General features: G+C 38.2%; 3 protein-coding genes across 6 annotated transcripts in view; 1 reads left to right on the forward strand and 2 right to left on the reverse strand.

Moving 5' to 3' along the window:
• ksr2 (kinase suppressor of ras 2) overlaps positions 1-7,763 on the reverse strand; it is a 118,438-nt gene extending 110,675 nt beyond the window's left edge. For all 3 annotated transcript variants that reach the window (XM_032578267.1, XM_032578268.1, XM_032578266.1), the window contains exon 1: positions 7,569-7,763. In XM_032578267.1, the coding sequence (XP_032434158.1) occupies positions 7,569-7,742 (174 nt within the window). In that variant the 5' untranslated portion in view covers positions 7,743-7,763. The remainder of the gene's footprint in view (positions 1-7,568) is intronic.
• Positions 7,764-9,238: 1,475 nt separating this feature from the next.
• rfc5 (replication factor C (activator 1) 5) lies at positions 9,239-14,650 on the forward strand. The gene is made up of 11 exons (XM_032578280.1): positions 9,239-9,424; positions 9,970-10,034; positions 10,133-10,269; positions 10,368-10,447; positions 10,562-10,635; positions 11,125-11,284; positions 11,848-11,929; positions 12,043-12,172; positions 12,397-12,474; positions 14,111-14,165; positions 14,261-14,650. Exons 1-11 carry the CDS (start codon positions 9,378-9,380, stop codon positions 14,358-14,360), a joined length of 1,008 nt encoding a protein of 335 aa, XP_032434171.1. The 5' UTR covers positions 9,239-9,377; the 3' UTR covers positions 14,361-14,650.
• Positions 14,616-20,602, reverse strand: wsb2 (WD repeat and SOCS box containing 2). 2 transcript variants are annotated; one of them, XM_032578279.1, is made up of 9 exons: positions 20,337-20,602; positions 19,958-20,126; positions 18,055-18,263; positions 17,838-17,969; positions 17,391-17,491; positions 16,207-16,403; positions 16,037-16,126; positions 15,827-15,943; positions 14,955-15,203 (listed from the first exon to the last, which is right to left on the reverse strand). In XM_032578279.1, exons 1-9 carry the CDS (start codon positions 20,374-20,376, stop codon positions 14,990-14,992), a joined length of 1,269 nt encoding a protein of 422 aa, XP_032434170.1. In that variant the 5' UTR covers positions 20,377-20,602; the 3' UTR covers positions 14,955-14,989. The 2 variants fall into 2 exon arrangements, with proteins under 2 accessions (XP_032434169.1, XP_032434170.1); XM_032578278.1 differs by lacking the exon at positions 20,337-20,602 and having other exon boundaries at positions 14,616-15,203; positions 19,958-20,190.
• Positions 20,603-22,406: the final 1,804 nt, after the last annotated feature.

The following is a 22,406-nucleotide window of genomic DNA, read 5'->3' on the forward strand; positions in this document are numbered from 1 at the left end:
TGTTGAATAATTTGGAAAGTTGCCAGTGTTAGAGGTTTTTTGCTTTAGCCGTAAAGCTCTAGAGTTCTAGAGTTCTTCTTATCCTCTTGATAAGAAGAACTAAACTTTATGGACTCAACAATGAACCATAAAAATCATTGTTGATTTTTATGGTTCATTAAAACCATAAAAATCTTTACTCAATCTTTACTCTTATTAAATCCCTATAATTTATTATTATTTTGTTTTTAAAATAACTTTATTTACGTGTTGAGAACAACACTGTTACAAATGTTAATAAAAAGACGTTCCCCATTTTGACATGTTTCTCAGGAGTTGCTTTAAGTAGTTGTTCCTAAATCTTTGAAACGTGGGGGGACTGTAGTCTAAATTTAATAACAAAAGAGCTGCACCAACAACAGGATGTGACAGTCAAAAATTGTCACTGTGGGTGGAAATTATGTCAGTTTTCTTCTATGATTGACATAAACAGAATCTAAATGTGACCAAAGCGTTTAGTTATTGTAAAATTCCTATTATTGCAGAAAAATTCAATTTCAAATTATTCTGCAACCTGGGTAAATACAGCAATACATCAAGGACAAATTGCGGGTAATTTACACTTTAAGATATCTGTCACCAATTTAAATTTTCTCACACTTAAAAAGACAAAAAAGAACATAGAAATGACATCAGTCATCCTACCTACACACACACACACACACACACACAAAGAAAACATAACAAATGGGGTACTCTACATATGAAATAAAGCTGAAAAGAAAAATCAAATATGAGGTCAGAAACTGTCCTCAATTCTGAGAAACAACCAGCTGGCAACATGAATTCAGCAATTAATTTTGCTGAATGAATTGCTAATCTAACATAATCCATATTAATTTAACATACGATAGATTAATATTCGACTATAATGAACACCAAAAATATTCTGTACAATGATTACTGAAATCACAATAGGTTTGGTTTTCTCAAAATTGGCAGTTTTGTTTGTTTGCTTAGTTGGTTGGATGACTGGTTTGTCATTTCAGCTTTTATTTTATTTATTTATTTATTTATTTATTTATTTATTTATTTTGTGGTATGGACTTATTTCTTCCCTAGTAGTAGCTAAAAAAATTCCAATGGGATTGAATATCAGTAACAAGATTCTTTATACTAAACTAAATTACATTAAATTACCATCAGCAAATAATAACTGCAACTAATGTTTAGCCTGTGTTGAGATGGCAAAATGCTAGATGAAGTCTGGGAAACATAATTAATTTTTACCTAAATGTAGTTCTAACATCACAGTATTACAAAAAAAACACAAACAACAAAGAAAAGATCTCAGAATTCGCATAACAAAATGCAACAGTAGTTTCAGCATGTCATTGTTCTTCTTAGGTATTCTAATGAGCCATCATTGGATCCAAGTGCATTAAACTAGGGACAGAACCAAAACATGCAGGATGCCGACCCTCGAGGACCGACTTTGGGCACCACTGGACTAGACAATAAATTTTCATAAGAATTAGAAGAAAATATTGCTACCATAACTGACAAGGCTAAAGTTGCCTTCATCCTTGCAGATTCACTTGTGGTTTATAAGCTAAAATATATGTACAGCTGGAACTTGAAATTAATTATTTTACAGTGCTGAATAATTCTTTAGAACACAGTTTATGATTTGTATCTCATGCCAAAAACACAGAGCTAAAGATAAAACCTCTATCTTCCAATTTACAGCCAATCTAAAGGACTATTTCAAAGGTCTTTCTCAAGAAATCTGGGAGGCATTCAATCATCTCTCATTTAAAATCTAAATGGTTCAAATTTAAAACGGATAATAAAGTTATTTAGTTCATTTGTGCTCTTTACTTTTTTATTTTTTTGCATTAAGGCCACCAGAGGTACATGGTGTTCTGCTTCAAAAATAACTGCATCCCTAAATCAAACCTGGTATGGATTATGCTACATTAATTACAACCTGTACAAAACATCAGCTTCGACTGGTTTTAACTCCACTTTAGTTAAGAAGATGTTCTCAAGCCAATCTTTTGTAGGACTTTCTGCTGAACCACACTGAGTAATCAAGCATAAAAGGTCAAATGCATGACCAAATTTCAAGTCTTCCAAATGTGCTTTTGAACCAGATGCTCCACATTCAAAGTTGTTTAACTTGAAAAATGTGTTAGTATTGTAGCATAACTTTAAAGAAGAATTAAAATTACTATTACTGCAACAGGTTTTGAATAACTTTCCAAAACATTACTGTATTTAGCAAACCCATCAACAACACTTGAAATGAACAGATTACATGCAAAGTAATTAATAAATCATAAATGTTTTGGAAATACTTAAAGCGAACAAATAACTGTCTTTCATCAATGCCCTTTGCAGCCACCAGAAATGTATGTCATATTAACACGAGGCAGGTGGCCTATGTCTCTGTAGTGGAGCAAATAGCTTCCTATTGAATCTCTTCACCTCTAAAACTTCATATGTAACTCACACATTCTGCCTTTTTGTGTATTTTAATAAAAACTTCTGAAACTTTTCTTGCAATAGTTAAAAAAAAACTCTTTTAAAACCTAATTTAGAACTGTCCAGGGACCACCCATGCCTCTCACCCGAAAAGCACTAGAGATAGGCTACAAAGAGAAGCAGTATGGATTGATGGATGAATACTATGTAAAATATAAAAACAAAAAAATAAGAAAAAAAAGAGACTGTACGGGCAGATTTTACGACATAAGAGAAAAACAGTTATTAAAAGTACTCATTTTGAAAGAAATATGCAATTGAGTATGACACGACAACTTATAAAATGTACATAAATGCTTGCTTATTTGTGCCTAAAATCAACAACATTCTATTTACAAGAATATGGAATAGCTGGGCAAATAATAGAAGGCTGTGATGGTTATAAAGTCCACAAATTAAGCTTTGTAAAATGCTTATCATTTGTCAGAATCCAATTTGCTGCATACACCAATAAATGCCAGTCTAAGATACAGCAGATTAAGAAGTCTTTAGCAAAAAAAAACAACAGATATAGACAAGTTATGTCTTCTCAAGGCAAAATCAAGTATTTCCTACTAGGTCATACCTCCAAAATTAGTGATTTAAAAAAAATAAAATAAAATAAAAAACAATTGGTGCTACCCAATAATCCCTATGAAAGAAATATAACTGAGGAAATTGATTAATTTACACTTTACATTTTTAAGTGGATCTGATGGTTTACAAACTTTGATTTTCAGTTTCTATGAGATAGAAATATGATTATATTATGCATAGTTTCCTTTAGCTGCTCTCCAAAAGGAGAAACACAAGAGAACATGCATTCAAGTAAGACAGACTAGCTGAGCATTAATCAGTCTGTCTGACATATTTTCCTGAAATATGTCAGGAAATTGCTACAAGCAAGCAAGCTACTCAACTAAATTTGAAAATACAGTATATACATTAATAGCAATAATCCAAAAGTTTAAAACATATCTAACTGTGACATGCAAGGACCAAAGTTTATCTTGCCATAACATACAGTGAATATGATGGAGAATTAGATTTTTTAAAATTCCAAAACGCAGTTATTTAGTAGCTGAAACGTGTTGCACATCGGGGTCACCAAGTCTTAATAAAGCCATTAGACGCCACATATTTGTCAACCAGTTATTTGAGGGGGGGAAGCCCTTTCTGTCCTACCATTTGTCAAGAGAAGTGGAGTTTTGATGACTACACTGAGCCCTCTGTGACAACTGAAGATGAAGAATCTGCATCTTCACATCCCAGACGAACTTCTTCTCTTTCCAGGGGATGAGGACGGCGAACTGCAGGAGGGTGATGGACTCCCAGCATGTGAAAGGTCTGACCTCGTGGAGGGGGTGTCAAGAAAATCCGAGCTCATCCCACTTCCCCATGCTGGAGATTTTAGTTTAACAGTAATAATAAATAAAGTTATCTTTAAAATGAATCACTCAAGTGACATCAAGGCCCAACAGTATACTTAGGTGTCAATAAAATAAATCTGGTTGTGTGTGTTGTTTTTGTCTAAAGCAAACTTTGCTTTAATTCTACTTTTTTCTATCTAATCATAAGAAATCATAGTCAGACAGAGAGAGTCATGGAACAGGAAAAGCAGGTTTCCTGGAAAAAGAGGAAGTTTCCAGCCTGCAGATTTATAAAAATAGCTGAGACTATTCCTTATTTTAAAGCATGAAAGTTTTAAAGAATGAAATCTAAACATTATTAGTAATTGGATAAGATTCAAAGTAAAATACTTATATTAATATTGGTTTACTTGTAATAATATTTACACTTATATTTGTGGGAACACTTACAAGAAAAACAAGTAACTGTAACTTTGGCATCAGATAATTAGAATCATGGATTATTCTTGGTTTCTTTTCAGAAAAACATCTGTAATAACTCACATTAGGATTATAATAAGGATAATTAATAAGTTATGGTTATAAAATCATAAATGAATGATAAATCAGAGAAGCTGAAGAAAATAAATGTGATATAAGTTATGGTTATAAAATTATAAATGAATGCTAAATCAGAGAAGCTAAAGAAAATAAATGTGATATAAATGTGATTTTGACATTGAACTTGAAATGGTGTAAAAGGTGTAAATGCAATTAAACATCACTGATATGTTGGAGGTAGAGAGTAGGTGAAAGGTTGTGCAGGCAATGGACATAGGAGGTTGAGCAACCCTGACATTAGCACAGACATCAGGAAATGTCTGTAAGACAGTGATGGATATGAGATCATCTGTCTGAGCAGTCAGAAACCCTATAAAAGGTGGGTGCAAAAGAGGAACCTTTCGTTGGATCCTCCGGGCAGCTTCGAGCCAAGAGATGGACAAAGAACTCTGCAGCTGAAGAAGAGCCGGGGCCACGGAGCTGAAGACTGTCCCTGCTCATGGAGACCAACCCGTCAGGCCCGCAACATGTGGCTTCGAATCGCACTTCTCTCATCGGCTGGGTTCAGACCCCAAAGACAAAGATGAAGACAAAGACAAAGGCAAAGACAAAGAAGAAGAACTGGTGCCTTTTTTCCTGCCAGCACCAAGTCCTGTGTGACCTCACCATCCATGCGGAGAAGAAGCTCATCAGACCTACAGAGATCCCGGCCTTCGCCGATCAACATCTTCCTCCTGCTGCAACACCTTCTTCATCATCAGGCCAGGTCTGGGGTTCGAAACGTCAAACTCCGTCCGTCTCTCTCAAAGGTTCCCTTTTTTAGTTCTCAGTGTCAGCAGTAGGGAAAGGTAGACTAGATGATTGATTTTACTTATTTGATTATTTCTGCTACTGAATTAAGCTGTACTGACCCTTGCAAAAATGCCTTACTAATAAAATATTTAGCATAAAGAAAATCTAAAAGATGTTGTGGACATTCAGTTAATGAGTCACCTTAAAGTTCTTTGATGGTTGTAAAATAGCTGTGATGTTTGATTCTGGAGAGGAAGAAGTGGAAAATGTTTTTAGGTTGCTGGTAGCCCAAATTTAAAACGTCATCCTTGGGACTCGCCCGAGTCACTAAAACCTACCTGGTTCAATAACAAATGCAAGTTGTAAAATAGAGAACGAGCGACCGTTAACAGGTGTGCTCTGTGAAACTAGTTGGCTGTAGGCTGCTCAGTCTGGCTAATTCACAGGGGGAAGAAGGGTGGGACACCTGGATGTAGGCCGTCAGAAAACCAGGCGAATCGTTTCTCGAAACCAGCTTAAACAGAGTTTACTTCAGTTCTGGACAGGGTAAATCCCAGCAGATTTAGGAAACTCAATTAACCCGTTAGAAGGAGAGCTGGTAGCACATCTCCCCTCTCAGAAGAGGAAGTAGAGAGTGAGAGAGTAGAGAAAGAAGGGGGAGGGGGGGTGTTGCGCAACACCCCCCCCCCCCCCTCCTTTCTGGGGGGGGGGGGACAAGCATAAATTGACTTTAACTTGAGCCATGTTCTTTGGATAGCAGAAGCAAAGATAAGCTTGAGCTTTTCTTCAGTAAATACTGAGATAAGCAAGTCTGGTGTAAAATAAATGATGAATTTCTGGACAAACACCTCATGCCCACTGTTCAGTACAGTGGAGAAGCTATGATGCTGCGGGCCTGTTTCTCTAGCAAAAGACTAGAGATCGTCTTATTTTTTCAAATAATTCTTGCTATTTGAAAGAGCTAAAAAAAAAAGTCTCTCAAATAGCAGGAAACTTTACATTACAATACATTCTGCTGTTTGCCAGAAAGCCCTAAAATGCCTCATCATAAGATTTTTCACAATACTTGTGGCCAAATTAAATCTGTTTTACATGGGCTGTAAATAAATGTGTTTGCTGTTATATCAATAATAACTACATATTTAAATTAATTTGGAAAGTCATCCAGAGTCCATGAAATTTTCTCAAGTTTGATCTTTTCTTTTTGTTGTAGCACAGACAGGTCAATCAATAGCATCTTTAAGAAAATATTTCCAAACGATCTGTGAGGGAGATCTCAGGAAAGTGTAAATAATGCTTAAATCCGACACCCATATTGCTTTGCCAAACACTCTGGGAACACACTGAACATTTATCTTCACACTGTAGCCTGCCTGCTAAGTGCTGGCAGCACTTACTTAACAATAGTTCTCTTTTGTCTTGGAAAGTATTCCTCTTCCATCACTTCTATACTTAACAACTCAGACATTACGCATCTCAATATGTTTGAGATGCATCCGGGCAGATATCCCTGTGGGGATCAATGTGTAGCACTCACAGGTGAATTTATGGTTGCCTATTTTTAGTGCCATATCTCAATTATAATCCAACTGGGACTGAGTGTGTTTTGATGAAACACACAGATTCTCGGTGCTGACTTCATGAACACCTCATTGCACTTAATAGTGTTTGTTTTAATCTCTTGAGACATCACCCAGAAACATTCTCACAGGTCCTTAATGCTGTGCGAACCGCGGTGCTCCATGGTGAGTTTCCCACTCACCTTATCGCACTTTATGGCATGCTTTTTAACGTCCTTGCCATCACCGGCTGCTTTAAATGGTCTCAAACAAAAAAACGTCGAGGTATTATGGGTATTACGTAACGCAATTTACGGAATACCCCACGGGCCAATTAAGGGATAACGATATTTTGTAACAAAGTCAGTAATCTGCCAGCCTTGCATAACGCCGGGGTCTGGATGCGCCGTGATACAGCAGATGCGCAGGCTGGCGTGCTGGTAATGGATTGTAAACACGGGCAGCCTATAGGCCTCGGCTGCCTTGCTTCAGATATTATTCTGATGGAGGAGAGCCACCTTCTCTCCCCGCCACCTGCAGAATGCGCAAGTCTCTAACAGCCCACTGCAGCCCCGTGGCCTCTTGATTTACTGCACCACACAAAAACAGATAGCAAAGAGGGCTTTGGCAGCATTCTTTGCATATTAATGCAGTGACAGCACAATGCCATGTTGCCCCGCTGGAGAAAGAAAGAAAAAAAAAGAAGCACATATAAATATGCAGAGTGGCCTAGAAAGAGCACGGTGACAGCCCTCGGTGTATTGATGGAGATGGAGGTACACTGGGGGGAAACGGTGCTTACCTCCAGCGTTCGGATCTCTTTTTGTGTCAAGTCGTTGGATGTGGCACATTTGGTCCGTAAACCCTCCAAACTGGAAATGCTTATGTCTATCATGTTTTGCACCAACTCGCACTGCTGCAAGGCTTTCTGCAAACTCAGATGCTGCTCCTCGCTTTTTGTCATCTCCTCGTTCATAGTTTAGCGACCGATGGATGTTATTTTCTCTCTCTCTCTTTTTGCACTTATAAAATAAGCAAAAAAGTAAAATAGGAGGAGGAAAAAAAGAAGAAGAATTTAAAAAAGAAATGTGGAGGAGCCCATGGAGCAGAGCAACCTGCAGAACGCCATGAAACGAGATGCTGCAGGTTTTTATTTGAGCCGCGAGAGAGTCGACTCCATTGTAACAGTCCTCGTAGTTTCCTGCTGGATCATCAAGGTGTCTCTGGATGGATGCTTAGATCAAGCACGATGTACAGACACCGACCGGGACTACTCGGCTGGACGCAGCATCCATCGGGTGCCCCCTTCCTTTCAAATGGTTGTTGGAGAGAAGAAGAAAAAAAGAAAAAAAAAAGAAGATGCTGTTCAGCGCATCATAAGCAGACGGATCGGGAGGAAAAGCCTGGTTGTTGGTTTAAAGGTGCTGGTGTGTGGACTGGATGTAGGTACTCCCTGTCTCCCGTGGCAGCAGCTGCATCCCGGTTCGTTCCCACCACACCGACATGTTTCCTGTCAATCAAACCCACAGCAACAGCATCGCAGCGTCCAGGCACAGCCGTGAGGGGCCGCTCTCGCGAGAGAAAGTGCAGCAGAAGACCTCAGTCTGCAGGACTGGACGTAAAACTCGGTTATTTTCTAAACTTCTGATCAAAAATACGCTTAAAATGCCCGAAAAAATACTTGATAAGGAGGTTTGTTTTTCATTTATCTATTTATTTAAATAAATAAATAAAATATTTAAATTCAAATATATATATAAATAAATATTTATTTATTTACTTATTTGTTATTTGTTCGTTTATTTGTTTGTTTATTTTATAGAATAATTTGTTTCTGTGAAATAAATATTAATAAATAAAACAACTGGGAATTAATTTACTTCAGTGTTTAAAATATGGTAAGCAAAACTTTAATTATATCCATACTCAGACTGATATGTTTAATTCAGTTATTTAAGCTTAATTCAAATATATCTTACAGTTGTTGAAAATCCAAAAATCTGAGTAACAGACACGTTAAACCAAAATAAAACTAAAACAGAATTATTGTCCCACAAAGTAACATGCCATCATTGGACAGTATTCATCTGTACGCATCTGTGAGACTACAACCATCACTACTATCAACAAACTCAGTGAGTCATTAAAACTCAGCTGTTGTTTGTAACAGACTATCTGCTTCTTGTAAATAATGTGCTGTTGCTTTTTATGCCCATATTTTATATTTTTCTTTCTTTAAATTTCTATAATCACCTGAACATTTATTTTAATTTTAGCATTCTACTTTAATAACTGTTCAACATTATTTTTCATATTTTATAAATTTTCCCTTACTGTACAGTCCCTAATTCTAAGTTTTATTTATTTATTATTTTTGTGTGAATATCAATTCTCCCTTACATTTTTGTTTTACAGCGTACAGCGTGCAACTGTTGTCCCGCCCAATCGAGACCAAAATGCGTCACCCGATTGGTTGTACGGCATGACGTTTTGACGCCAGTTTCTTTGCTGAGCGCGGCAAACATAGCCATCGTCAAAGTAAAACGTATCCAAAAAACTCCGAAAGAGGGCACATTTGATCTAGTTTTCTTCTTAACTGTTACCAAAATACATGGCGTCAACAAGCAAAGGGCAGTTACAGACCAGAAACCTACCATGGTGAGCTTAAAGTCTATGTTTGTTGGCAGTTACGGCTAGGTTTATTAGCGATAGCTAGCTGACATCAACAGTGTGTTTTCACGGTAGCTCCTTACTTCATCAGATTATGTTATGTCTTCACTGTTCAAAGACTGTGTGTGTGTTTTTTAGATATTAGGGTAACAGCTGGATGTTAAAAGAACTATTCTGCTAGAAAGCGGGTATAAATATGTATACGTACATATATCGAAGCACATAAAGCTTTACCTGGGTTTTAGGTACAGGTTGACACATTGTACAAAAGTTTTGCTTCGAACTTGAGGAAAAGGAAGAAACGTCAGACAGGGATGCAGAAGTATGGAATTGAATTTATATACCATCAAGGTATGATTAGTTATGTTCACAGTTCTGTGTTTGGCATAAATAGACAATTTGTCTCAGCTTACTTTTACAGTTTTCTAGTTTGTTGTTGCAATCAGTGCCTCAAGTTTTCCAAACATTTCCAGATTGAAGTTGTAGTAGAAGCTTACAAGTAATTGGAGTTTTGTATCCGTTTTCCATTCCAGGGTTGAAAAATACAGACCTCAGACACTGGATGATTTAATTTCACACAAAGACATTCTGAGCACCAGTGAGTATTAGCGCTCCACTACAGTAAAAACCAATGAATAATTGTCCGTATTAAACTGATAACCCTGTTTGTGTTGTTTGCTTCTTCCTTGTCTTTAGTCCAGAGGTTCATCAGCGAGGACAAACTTCCCCACCTGCTGTTCTACGGCCCTCCTGGAACAGGAAAGACCTCCACCATCCTCGCCTGCGCAAGGCAGCTCTACAAGGACAAAGAGTTTAACTCCATGGTGTTGGAGGTGCCGTTAAAATCCCTATGACTAGATTTTATTTTATTGCAGTGAGACCTTGTTTCTCTTTAGGTTTATGTTTTAATTGGACTCATTATGTTTTGCAGCTAAATGCATCCGACGACAGAGGGATTGACGTAGTCCGAGGTCCTATTCTGAGTTTCGCCAGCACCAGGACTATTTTCAAGTAAGCAACACACCCTACTTCAAAAAGCAAAAGCTCTGATTTGGTTCATTTCCTGAATGACTGCAAATGGAATTGCAAGCTGCTTCCCATTTATGCATCCCTCTTATCTTCCAGAAAGGGCTTCAAGTTGGTGATACTGGATGAGGCCGATGCCATGACCCAGGATGCCCAGAATGCATTGCGACGAGGTGAGCCATCTGTTCTCCCAGGCATCGCCTACTGTGAACTTACACGGCTCACTGAACACACACATAATTTGGCTGCTTGTGAATAAATGTATTTGCTCTGCTAACCTGGTGTTGCTTCTCAATAGTGACACATTGAACAGATTTAATGCGGTAATTTGGGTTAAAGTTTAAAAGTTTTATTTTGGAAGCATTTGTTTACTCCAAAACTTTGCAGTTGTATTATATTTTGATGTCAGATGTTAAAGAAATTGTACGCAACTTGTGTCTGCTTTTGACTGATCTGCTTGTCAAAATGTGTCATGTTGAGAAAGTTTTAGTTATTTGTTATTCAAGTGCAGTTTCTGATTAAAAGGCTGACATTATATGACTTTGAAAATGTTGGGATGTTAATGATAAAAAAATTTTCCTCAGGTTTTTACATGTTCTTCTTTTATTGGTTATGTTGATGTTCGCTTCCTCTTTTCTTATTGCTCTCTCCGTTTGTCTCAGTCATTGAGAAGTTCACAGAAAACACTCGATTCTGCCTGATCTGCAACTACCTGTCCAAGATCATCCCAGCCCTGCAGTCTCGCTGCACCAGGTTCCGCTTCGGCCCGCTGTCTCCGGACCAGATGATGCCTCGACTGGAGCACGTTATCCAGAAGGAAAAGTAAGAAAACTTCTTGATTTTTGTATCGCTGTTTCATTAATAGCGTCTACATTTATGAGAACCTAACTGATTAAAAGACGTAAGAAGATTGACCAAGAACAACTATTATTGAATGCTTTTGTTCTACCAGTTGGATATTCTTAGTAGTCATTTAAGTCGCTTTATGACATAAAATAATTGACCAATTATTATTCTTAAGCACATCCTCCTGGATTTTATTCATTTTAACTGTTTATCTTTATAGGAAATATTGAAGCTCATTCTACTTTATAAATATTTATCATTTATAAATTACTTTTTGCGATAGGTTTAACTGCAGTTATCAGAAATAGTAATAGTGTTTCTCCAGTCCAATGAATGTGTAGCTGAGTAGGATGATATTTTTTTATGTACATATTGTGTGTGTGTATTGAACACTAAAAAGACAACAGACTATTTACAATACGGCACATCAGTGCAGAGCAGACACACAGACATGCAGTAATCGCATTGCAGGATGAAAATTCAGTTGCCCGATTAACCATTATTTGTTCCAACCCGAATTTAAATTTTTTGTTCATCAGCATTGACATCACTCCAGATGGAAAGAAGGCCATAGTCACTCTGTCGACAGGTGATATGAGAAGATCACTCAACATCCTGCAGGTACAGCTTGAAGCTAATAACTGCTGCTGTCAGTCGACTTTAAACTGAACTGTGGATTGTATCAGGTGGAGAGCAACCTGAGCTGACTGCGCTCTGCCTGTCTGTGGTTTCAGAGTACCAGCATGGCGTATGGGAAGGTCACAGAGCACACGGTCTACACCTGCACCGGCCATCCTCTCCGCTCTGACATAGCCAACATCCTCGACTGGTGCCTCAACAAAGACTTCACTTCAGCTTACAAACGTATCCTTCCCTTTCACTTTCTATTATTGTGCAGATAATTCAGTAGCTTTAAGTAAAGGATCACTTTGAAAAAAAAGTTATATACATATGCCAGTTAGAATCTATAATTTTAGATTTACTTTTTTTAACATTACTTTTAGGTTTTGGAAGATTTCTTTTTAAATGTTAAAATAACATTTTTCTCAGTAGCTTGTGCTTTACCAGTTCTTTAACACTTTTTAAAGAGGTTCTTGAGCTGAAGACTTTGAAGGGTTTGGCTCTGCATGATATTCTGTCTGAGGTGCATCTGCTTGTCCACAGAGGTAAGTTGTCTGGATCTGTACATTTTCTATTGCTTCCTAAGCAAAAATGAATCCTATGATCTAATCATGATCTATTTATCAATTTGTTCAATGTTCTGTGGGCAATAAAACAACAGTTTTTACAAAACACTTTAAAATACCACTTGAAAGTACAAGAAAACTGTTTTCTTCACATGTATTCTGAAAGACGGAGACAAAGACATCTTGGACACAACTTGGCTACTCCAAAAGCACAATAAAAAACATGGTTCAAAGTGGATAAAGCTGCAAAATGAGACTTGAGATTTAAAGAAAATATACCTTATTTTTTTTTAAACTTCAGCAGAATCAGTTTCTGAAATACCAACTGACATCATCAACCAAGACATGTACAGCTTCTTCCCCTGTTCTGATGCTCAGGTTACAGCATCTAGACATGTCTTCATGTCTAGATGCTTACAGTTTAGCCAAAAATTTGGCATAAAGTAGTATTTTATACTGTTTACACACTGTGCATGAAAAAATATTTTAAGTTTTTTTGGGGGAAATGCCCTTTTTATCAAAGGTCTCAACCCAATCTGTCTGATCCGCAAATGGAGTGCAGGCATGTGTTTTGCCAGCAGAGGTCGCTGTAGCTAAAGCTTTGAGAAATGAACCATTTTTGAAATAATTAGCTCAAGTGGTTTGGTGGCTCCCTTGAAGCTTGAAGCTTGATTTGCCCATTAATAATCCTACAAAGTATGATTGCCTGCTAGCTCTAGAAACAAATTATTTTTATCAAACCCCTCCAATAGATCCAGACAATGTGTCCAGAACTGTGTTTATAGCTACAAAAAGTTGCTTTGTATGGCACACTTTACCAAATATTAGTAGGGGTGCATGGATGTATTTATCCATACACCGATTCACCAGATTCTTTATATTAAAAGCCATTACAGTTGAATTTTGTATAATCTGTCCACTGTGGAAGTTGAGTGTCTCTAATACATCATTAAAAGCCAGAAATGAATAACATTCACAGCCATGATAAGCGTATGTAATGTGGCTGAAGGGCGTCATAAGTTAACACATTATTTTATCATTGTGAGGCTACTGAATGAGGGCTGAAACCATTAATCAGATTGATTATTGAAATAATTGTCAAATAATTTAGATATCGATTGTTAAATTGAATATATGGACTCAGTTAAAGGCTGTTTACTAAAACATAATCGGAGCAGTAATTAAACCAAACTGTACCAAAGATGTTAATTTTGCCATTAAGATATAAAAAAATCTTAATGTGTAAATAACACTTTCTAACCAGAAGTCCTCAGCTTTCAGCTTTACCCTCGTTGAAATTCTGTAAAATTACTGTTTTGTTTTAGCTGCAGGTGCATCCTTAGCTACAAATGATCAACTGTTCGCCAGAGAAATGTAATGTTATCTTATTTTAGGCAACAATATGTTTATTTTCTTATTTTAAAACGAGTTTAGTTATTTATGTCTTTTAGTGTTTTCCTCATATTGCATAAAAAGGCTTACATTTTTTTAAATGATTAAATCAGTATTTGTTTGTTGCAACCCTAATGCAAACCACTAAATATGTTTTGCATGACATCCTTTGGCATGTTTACTCAAAGGTTTTCTAAGGTGGTTTTTATTTTATTTATTCAAGTGGACTTTCCTCCGGCCATACGGATGGGCCTGCTTATCAAATTAGCCGACATAGAGTGAGTACGATTACATTATCTAATAACAATTGCATAAATATGTATTGATAAATACTACTTTTGTACCCTGTAATGTAATGTGGCTTCTTTTTCAGATACCGGCTAGCGGCAGGAACCAATGAAAAGATCCAGCTGAGCTCCATGGTTGCAGCCTTCCAGGCCGTCAGAGACCTGGTGGTCAGTGAAGCCTCTTAGAGTTAATCTAGAGGAAAACTGGGCCAATCACAGCTCTAATAAAAAACTGGCAAGTAGACAACATAGCTGCTTCCCAAGCAGATATTTTGTGCCCAACTTTAAACCACAAACCTGCAACTTATTGACTTTTCTTGTTCAGAGTAACAAACTGAGAAGTGAGGCTATAATGTGCGCCATGATGAAATGCTGGTCAATATTAGCAAATATTCCACCCATCCCCGTTTCAGAAAACAATTCTTGGATAAATGTAAATGTTTTTTTTCATCTGTTTAATAAAACTTTATTCTTTAGTTGGGGTTACTTCATATTAACAATTAACATGTGCAAATTAAGCAGAAACACACCTGCTCTTTGATACCACAGGAATTAGAAATATATCTACAGTTCTTATTTACACAATAAATTAGCAGTATAAAATTGTAATATTCAAGTCATATGTGAACATTTATTTTATGCGTCTTATTAAAGTGGTAGTGCAATAAATGAAGTCCCTTAGTGCATCTAAAATAGATTACATCGCTAGATTGTTTTCATTAATCTCAAACTTTGAACCCATCTCCTATTGGTAAACAAAAAGGCAAGTTTGTTAGTGTATAAAGTTACTAAGTTGTCAGATTTATTAGTCCTATTTAACTCTCCCAGTCCTCCTCGTCAGACGAGCAACAGGTCTTGAGTCGTTCAGGGATGTTTCTGTAGGTGAGGTACTCCAGGATCCGCTTGGGGAGCGGTAGCGCCTCGATCTGGTGCGTTGACACTGAGTGGCGCATTATGGAGCGGCAAAGGTGGCACAAACTGGGAACCGTCCGGGGTGTCCTCCAGAACCTCACATGGCCGTCTCTGGTCCTGACAGAGGAGAAGGAGAGTCTTCAAAATTGCAGTTAAAGTGCAGTGAGAAAATATTTACTCTGTTTTTGTTTTTTTTTTCTTAATTAATTACATTACAAAATGCTGCTTGTAAATGTTATACAAGAAAAAATAACAATCCAGATCAACCTGGCTCACTTCTAAGAACCAATAATTTATTTTAAAGAACTGCAGACCTCTCTTTCCTTCAGTTAAGATCAACAATTAAGCTAGGCAAACAGGACGTTGAAAGGAAAGTTCCATGGTGAAAACTATTGCCCACCAAAAACAGAAAAAACTAAAAAAGCAGTTTCATATTTGCACCAAAAAAAACAATAATAAGAAGATAACGTTCAATTATCAGTTCACGCCCTGAAGCTCACACGGGGGGGGGGGGTCTGATATACATCATAAAGTCCAACTTTACCTAAACTGAAGTTTGAGGCAGTTAGATTTAAAATAATAAATCCTACTTTTAATCATTTTTTCCCCCCAATTTGGCTCCAGTCAGAACTTAAGAAAATAAAGTTTAAAGCCAATATATTATGCATTTAAGCTACATAGGTGCCATTTCTACACCTGCAATCAGCAGGAACATCCGTTTAGTTTAATTTTGGTTTTACCCTGTAGCAATAACGCCTCCCTGTGGAAGGTAGTTGCAGCAGAGTCCGCTGGAGTCTTGGTCTCTCTTTGTCTGCATTGTCATGTGTCTCTCTCCAGGTTCCCAGATTCTCAGAGCTCTGTGAAAACACAACACATCAGTCTGAAATCTTTTGTCCAGTTCATTATACCATGCATCATCATACGTTCAACTTAAACTGAGAAAGACTTGCCTGTCATCAGTCACGATTGCCAAATACAAACCATCTGGGGAGAACTGGATTGCAGATATTTGGTTTTGCCCATAATCTTCAAAGTAATCTCTGCAAAAAAAAAAAAAAACAGAAGTCAGTCCCTAAACACCAAAATACAACAAGACCCCAGGAAAAAGGTAGAAACTTACGCAAGAGTGGCCAGTTTCTCGGCTGTGTAGGGATCCCAAAGGTCGATCCACCAGCTGGAGCCGCTGAAGGCGGCGGTGGCGAGAACCGCTCCGTCTGGAGAGAAGTCGCAGGAGGACAGGAGGCATAGCTTCTTATTGGTCCCTCCTGTTAGGTTCCTGATAAACGTATACGAGCGCAGACTCCACAGGCACACCATCTGGTCAAAGCAAGATCAGGGAGGGTTAAGACATCTCTCAGTTTCACTGCTTTCCTTTCAGTGGGAATCGCTATATAAACTGCAATGTAGCCAAATCATGTAACTTGATACTCAATCACAGTCTGGGTTTCTCAGTGGGTGTGCTGAATCTGGAGAGAGTAAAAAATCTGGGATTACTTAAGCAACAGTTGAGAATGTGTCATGTTTGCTCTACCCTGCTGCTCCTTGGGAATAGAACAAAGACACCGAAGTTCACAACTCCCTGTCAGTCCTCCAACAACACAGGAGCAGATAATCAGAACACTGCCAGCTCAAAAGTAACAGGAAAATGTTCACAAGCAGTCTCTGTGTCCATGCATGTGAACGAAATCCAAGGAGATATAAGGAAGAGAGTTGTGGACTTCCACAATTTTGTCATCTGACACAATTTCCAGATGCCAGAGAGTTCAGGGGACTTCTGGTTTGTCAATATAGTGAAGTATAAATGTAATGAGACTTCACATTTTCAACAAAGGGATAAAGATTGTAACTTTTGGAGACATATTCTGTTGTCTGAAAGGGAAGTTTTAAACCACAATGACCATTTTTATAATTGAAGAGAATCCCATCCAGATTGCAAAGTACAGGGCCAGCAGCATCATGTTGAAGTATTTTGCTGCAGGAGGGACTGGTGCACGTCAAGAAATGTGTTGCAACATAGGGGAAGCAGAAACAGACATTGCTTCAATATTTCCACACAAGCCAGGTGGTCAAATTGTTGTAACCTGAACTGACCTGAAAAAGTTTAGTCTGATTTAACAGCATTTCTAAACATCTGGCTTCAAATGCCTGAGTGTTTCCTCAAAGTAATGTTCCAGACAGTCCTCTTACTGCGAGCCTTGAAGGCATGCAGAAATACATAAATAGCCTCCTTTGAGAGTTCCCATATGCAAATGTTGGTATTGATCTCAACACATCGCGACAAATGTGAAGGAAGAAATGACTCACTCTGTCAAACCTGCCAACGGAAGCGATCATGCTGCAGTCAGATGAGACGCTGCAGCAGCTGATCCAGTCTTTGTGGCCAGAAAGCACCTGCACCTTTTTACCTGAAATGGGAAAAGGAAGAAAGTAAGTGAGCTCCAGGAGAGCGAACAGAGTCCTAGATATGGAACTGTACACTGAAGAGAAAGGGAACACGAATCCCTTAAGGGAACATGATGAGGCTCTAAATTAAAACGGGTTTGGTTCAGTTTGTACAGATAAAACAAAAGAGAAATAATGACGGGAGCCAGCAGTCAGTGCCAAAGTATTTGGAGCTTCATGTTAGTAAATGACAGTAAAAGCTGCAGCTTCCTTTTCCAAAATAAACAAAAAAAAAAAAAGATTTAGTATTCAGTTTAAAAAAATAAAAAAAAAATCTAAGTGCTTTTTGATATTGAGAAAATTGTGTACCTTTGTGAGCCAGGTCCCAAATCCTCAAAGTTTTGTCCCGGGAGGATGAGATGAGTGTGAGCGATCCGTTCTGTGGAAAAACCAGATTCCTGACAACGCCCTCGTGGCCGTGGAGATCAAAAACAGCATTCCCTGGAAATGAAGAGAATGTAATTAAAACCTGTTTTAGATTTTTTTTTAAGCTCAATGCACCACAGGAAACACAAACATCACGAACCTGTTAGCACGTTCCACACCTTGATCACCCCGTTCTCCAAGCCGGTGGCCAGGAGCAGAGTGCTCTTCCCTTTTGGGCCTTTAGACAGCTTAGTCGGACGAGCCGCTGCCGCCGACCTGGGAGGTCTGGGTCCGAAGGCGAGCGCCCACACTGGGTGACCACAGCTGAAGCTCTTATCTGCCCTGTCCGTCTCTCCATCCTGCCCCTCTCTGTGGGCGAGAGTACAATCAAGAACACAGATACCAAATGTAGGCGGTGTGCAGCTTGAGCCGGTGATGAAGCGAGGCAGTTTTAGTTGCTTCTGTTGTTAGCTGTGTACTGGGAAAGTGTGATATTCTGCTTCTGTTGTTTTTCAGCAAATAACGCCCACTTTGATGCTTTTATATCAGTACTGGTGAAGTCATTTGGTTTGTTTGCGAACCGACTTTTCATGATGCAATACTCAAATATTGATCATATTAGGTCTGATGTACAATATTGTTTACCAACCCGACCAGGAAAGAGCACATACTGGGGAAAAAGACAACAAAATCTACCAAAAATGGGGTGAAAAATGGTCACTTTTAGATGCAGAAAGAGTTTTTTTTTTTTAAGGAAACTACATCAAGACATGTGAAACAGATCTGAAATATTTTATATGATTGAAATTTTTATCTGAACATTGATTGAAGAGAAATATTTATCACTAACCATGACTAGAAATAGGAATTGATTGAGGTGTGGGTCAATCAGTAGTATGAAAACAGGTATTTACTGGCGATTGTTTGGAAAAATAAAATGAAATACTTAAAATATAAAGCTAAGCACTAATAAATTTAATAAATTAAATTAATACATTTTTCAATCAGGACATTGGTATCCAAACTTTTTGCATTGTAGGGGAAAATCACCAAGTTGAAAGCACTCAATGGCTATATTTTCTAATTAAAAATGCTAAGTAATTTTATTGCAGATCTTTAATTTGTGTGATTGAACCATGCATTATTTTCATGAAACAAAGTAGAAAGGAATTTATTGTAGGTTCTGAAAATGGTCCCAGATGTTTTCCTTAATAAAAGAAAGGTGTACAGGCTTCTATTTATTTATTTATTTATTTTTATTTGGGGCGAATGTTTTCTATTTTGTTCGTTTAATCTTAACAAAATGAGAACTTTCTGAAATCTTTGCTGTCTTTCACCAAGTTTAACAAGTTTAACTTCAATGATATTAAAATCTAAGTAAAAAACATGGTTGGGCGTGCCGTGGTGGCGGAGGGGTTAGAGCGACCCACATTCAGAGGCAAACGTAGCCGCGGGTTCGATTCCCGGACCCGACGACTTTTACCGCATGTCTTCCCCCCTCTCCTTCCCCCCTTTCCTGTCAGCCTACTTTGAAAAAAGGGACACTAGAGCCCACAAAAAGACCCCTTGCGGGGCCAAAAAAACAAAACATGGTTAATGAAAATAAAAATACTGTTTGCTGTACTGAACAATTTTACTTTAAAAAGTTCACCTGCAACATCTCCATTTGTTGGAGGCTCAAATTTATACCATTATTAATCTGCAGTTGGGGACCATATAAAGCTAATTCAAGGCTACAATGGGCCCCACGCTAAGCATAATCAAATTCATAGAACAATAAAGTATTTTTCAGGCTGCTGTAATATAACATTATATATTCTGTAAGATAAATTTTTAAAATGCCACTCAGCACATATTTTAAGCATTAGGCTGATTTTATGTTTACATTGCTCCTTTTGGTTGCAGCATAACCAATGAGCAATCATGCTTCAAATATTTAAAACCTGGGAGTCACCAGCGCGTTAAACGGTATGACTGCAGCTGACATCAGCCAAAGGTGTCCGAATGTCCTACGGGAACGTGAACGCACCCTCCCGGATTAACAGACGTGCAGGTGAACCTACTCGGAGTCCAGAGGCCAGGCGACCACCCACACGATGCCGTGTCCCATCGACCAGGCGAACCAGTCTCCGTCCGGGGAGAAGTCCACGCTCCACGTCTCGCATCCCGCCAGGTCCAGCAGCGACGGAGGCCGCCTGGTCTTCAGCTCCAGGAGGAGTGCTGGGTCCGACGCTGGAGGAAGATGGAAAATCGGAACATGATCGCTATTTGACAGACTCATATCTCGCAGTGAGGGTCAGCAGGTCGTTTGGACCAATTCCTCCCCCCTTCCTTTCCTTTTTCCTCTCTTTCCTCCTGTTGGGAGGTTTCAAGCCCTGTCTCCAGGGAGCGCTGCCTGGTAACGGAGCTCCGCTCAGAGATCATTCACAAATAAGCACTTACATGTCGGCTGCGGCTCCGTGTTGCTTTCCGTAGAGCACATCGTTTCCCTTCTTCACATTCTTCAGACTTGCGGGTCTGTCCGTTTAACTTGAGCGCTCCTTTCCATCAAAACCGAACCAGAGAGTTTTAACAACTCACGAAGAGATGGAGCTCCTTCCTCTCTGAAGTCGGACGTTCGCTATGTGAAAAATGCGGCAGTCAGAAACGAAATGTTCAGCTGATTTCCTGACGCCTGAGTCACTTAGTACTGTTGGCTGTCAACGTCGCCCAACGTAGTCACGTTTTCTATTGTTACGTAACCCAATGCAAGCCTTGACCACACCTCCCAGGAAGATATAAAAACATTTCAACAAACGTTTTTTGTTTTTTTCCCCCCCACCCGTTATTGTTTAATGTGGCTAAGTGGTTGCAGTTTTATTCATGACACGTTTTATTGCATGTGAACTTCATGCACTTCACACAATGTGAGTAAAAAAAAAAAAAAACTTAAATACACTAGAAAAAAATAAGGCAAACACAATAACACGTAGACTCCATGTAAAGACTAAACCAGAAGTCAGACTAAACCTTTTCCCTTAAGGTCAGTTACAAATTCAGAATAACGAAATATCCTTTTTATTAATTTCTTTATATTTAGAACTTTACAGAAGTGTTCTTTAAATGACACGTGTCAAACTCAAGGCCCAGAGGCCAAATCCGGCCGACACATGTGGTCCTCTAGACTCTGAAGTGCTACATAAATAGAACCTTCAGGGTGAACAGCAGAGAGCTTCAATATTATTTTATCAATCAAATCAAAGCAGCTTTTATCTCTACACTGTCAAATTAAATCAATATGAAAAGGTGTTCATAATAATATTGAAATTAATCATTAAGTTCTCATTGAATGCAGAGTCAGCCATTTATTTATATCTTTGCAATTTGTTAATGGGTTTTATAAATATTTATCATCTTAAATGAGTTTGGCACTTGCTTTAAACTGTATAACTTTTATAAAATACTTCTTCTATTAAACCGGGCCAATCAGCGAACAGAGGGAGACGTTGTGAACAGTGATGTTGATTTTCTGCGCTCTTTTAGAATCGTATTCTGCCTGTAGTTTCATTAGTGGCAGCCGAGGAAATGAACGAAGCCGTTCAGTCCGTTGGTCGCGCTTCCAAATATTGAATTAACATTAACAGCCGCCTCGTTCAGCTCAGCACTTCTCTCTTAACTTTTTGGATCAGCTCACATTTTTTTATGGAACTGAGATCAGTACTTTATGATGGCCACTTCAAAACATTGACTTTGTTGTCCTTAGGCCTCTTTTTAGGGTCATTAACCATTTGAAAGATGCCTTTGTGCCCATATTCTGCCTGATGTCCTCATATGTTACATTAGACTTTTCACAGATGTTTTCTTTCCTTGTGATGCCATTTATTGAGTGAAGGTGAAGGAAACCAGATCTGACTCCCTGATATGATGACTTACCATTATTCAGACACTAGCATGACTAAGATTAATCTGAGTCATATTATTTTTGCTAAACACTCTTGATGAGCTTAACTGGATAATTTAACAGAGTAGATACAAGAAAATGAAAGATTTAACTCTTGGTGGTTGTGCTTAAGATCTGATTTTGAATTAGAAAACAATATGTTGACTCCATGACGGCAGACAAAGTCAAAAAGAAAGCTTAGCAGCCTTTGATTTAATTCTAGGTTTGACTGAGATACCTGATCTGAGCAACTCAGACATTTATGTGAGCCTTAAGAGCTTGACGGAGAAGTTGAAGGAATTCAAATGCATTGTATGTAGAGCTGAGAACCAACAAAATGACTTTAGTATGTGGGTGTGGAAGGATCGCTGACCGTTTGGATCAACTTCAAGTATCTCAGTATGGTGCAATTTGAAAATCATACCATACTGAGATATGGCAAACAGTAAATGCATAAATTATGTGAAGGATTAAATAGATAATCCGCCATAGCAAAGAGGTTTTGATATTAGTTGTATAACAGATTAATTCCACTATTGCAGGTCAGAGCTGTTGTCCAAAAGCATCAGTTTCCTTCTCTTTGTCCTTTGGCT

Source organism: Xiphophorus hellerii, chromosome 12 (assembly GCF_003331165.1).
Source record: "Xiphophorus hellerii strain 12219 chromosome 12, Xiphophorus_hellerii-4.1, whole genome shotgun sequence".
Lineage (NCBI taxonomy): Eukaryota > Metazoa > Chordata > Actinopteri > Cyprinodontiformes > Poeciliidae > Xiphophorus > Xiphophorus hellerii.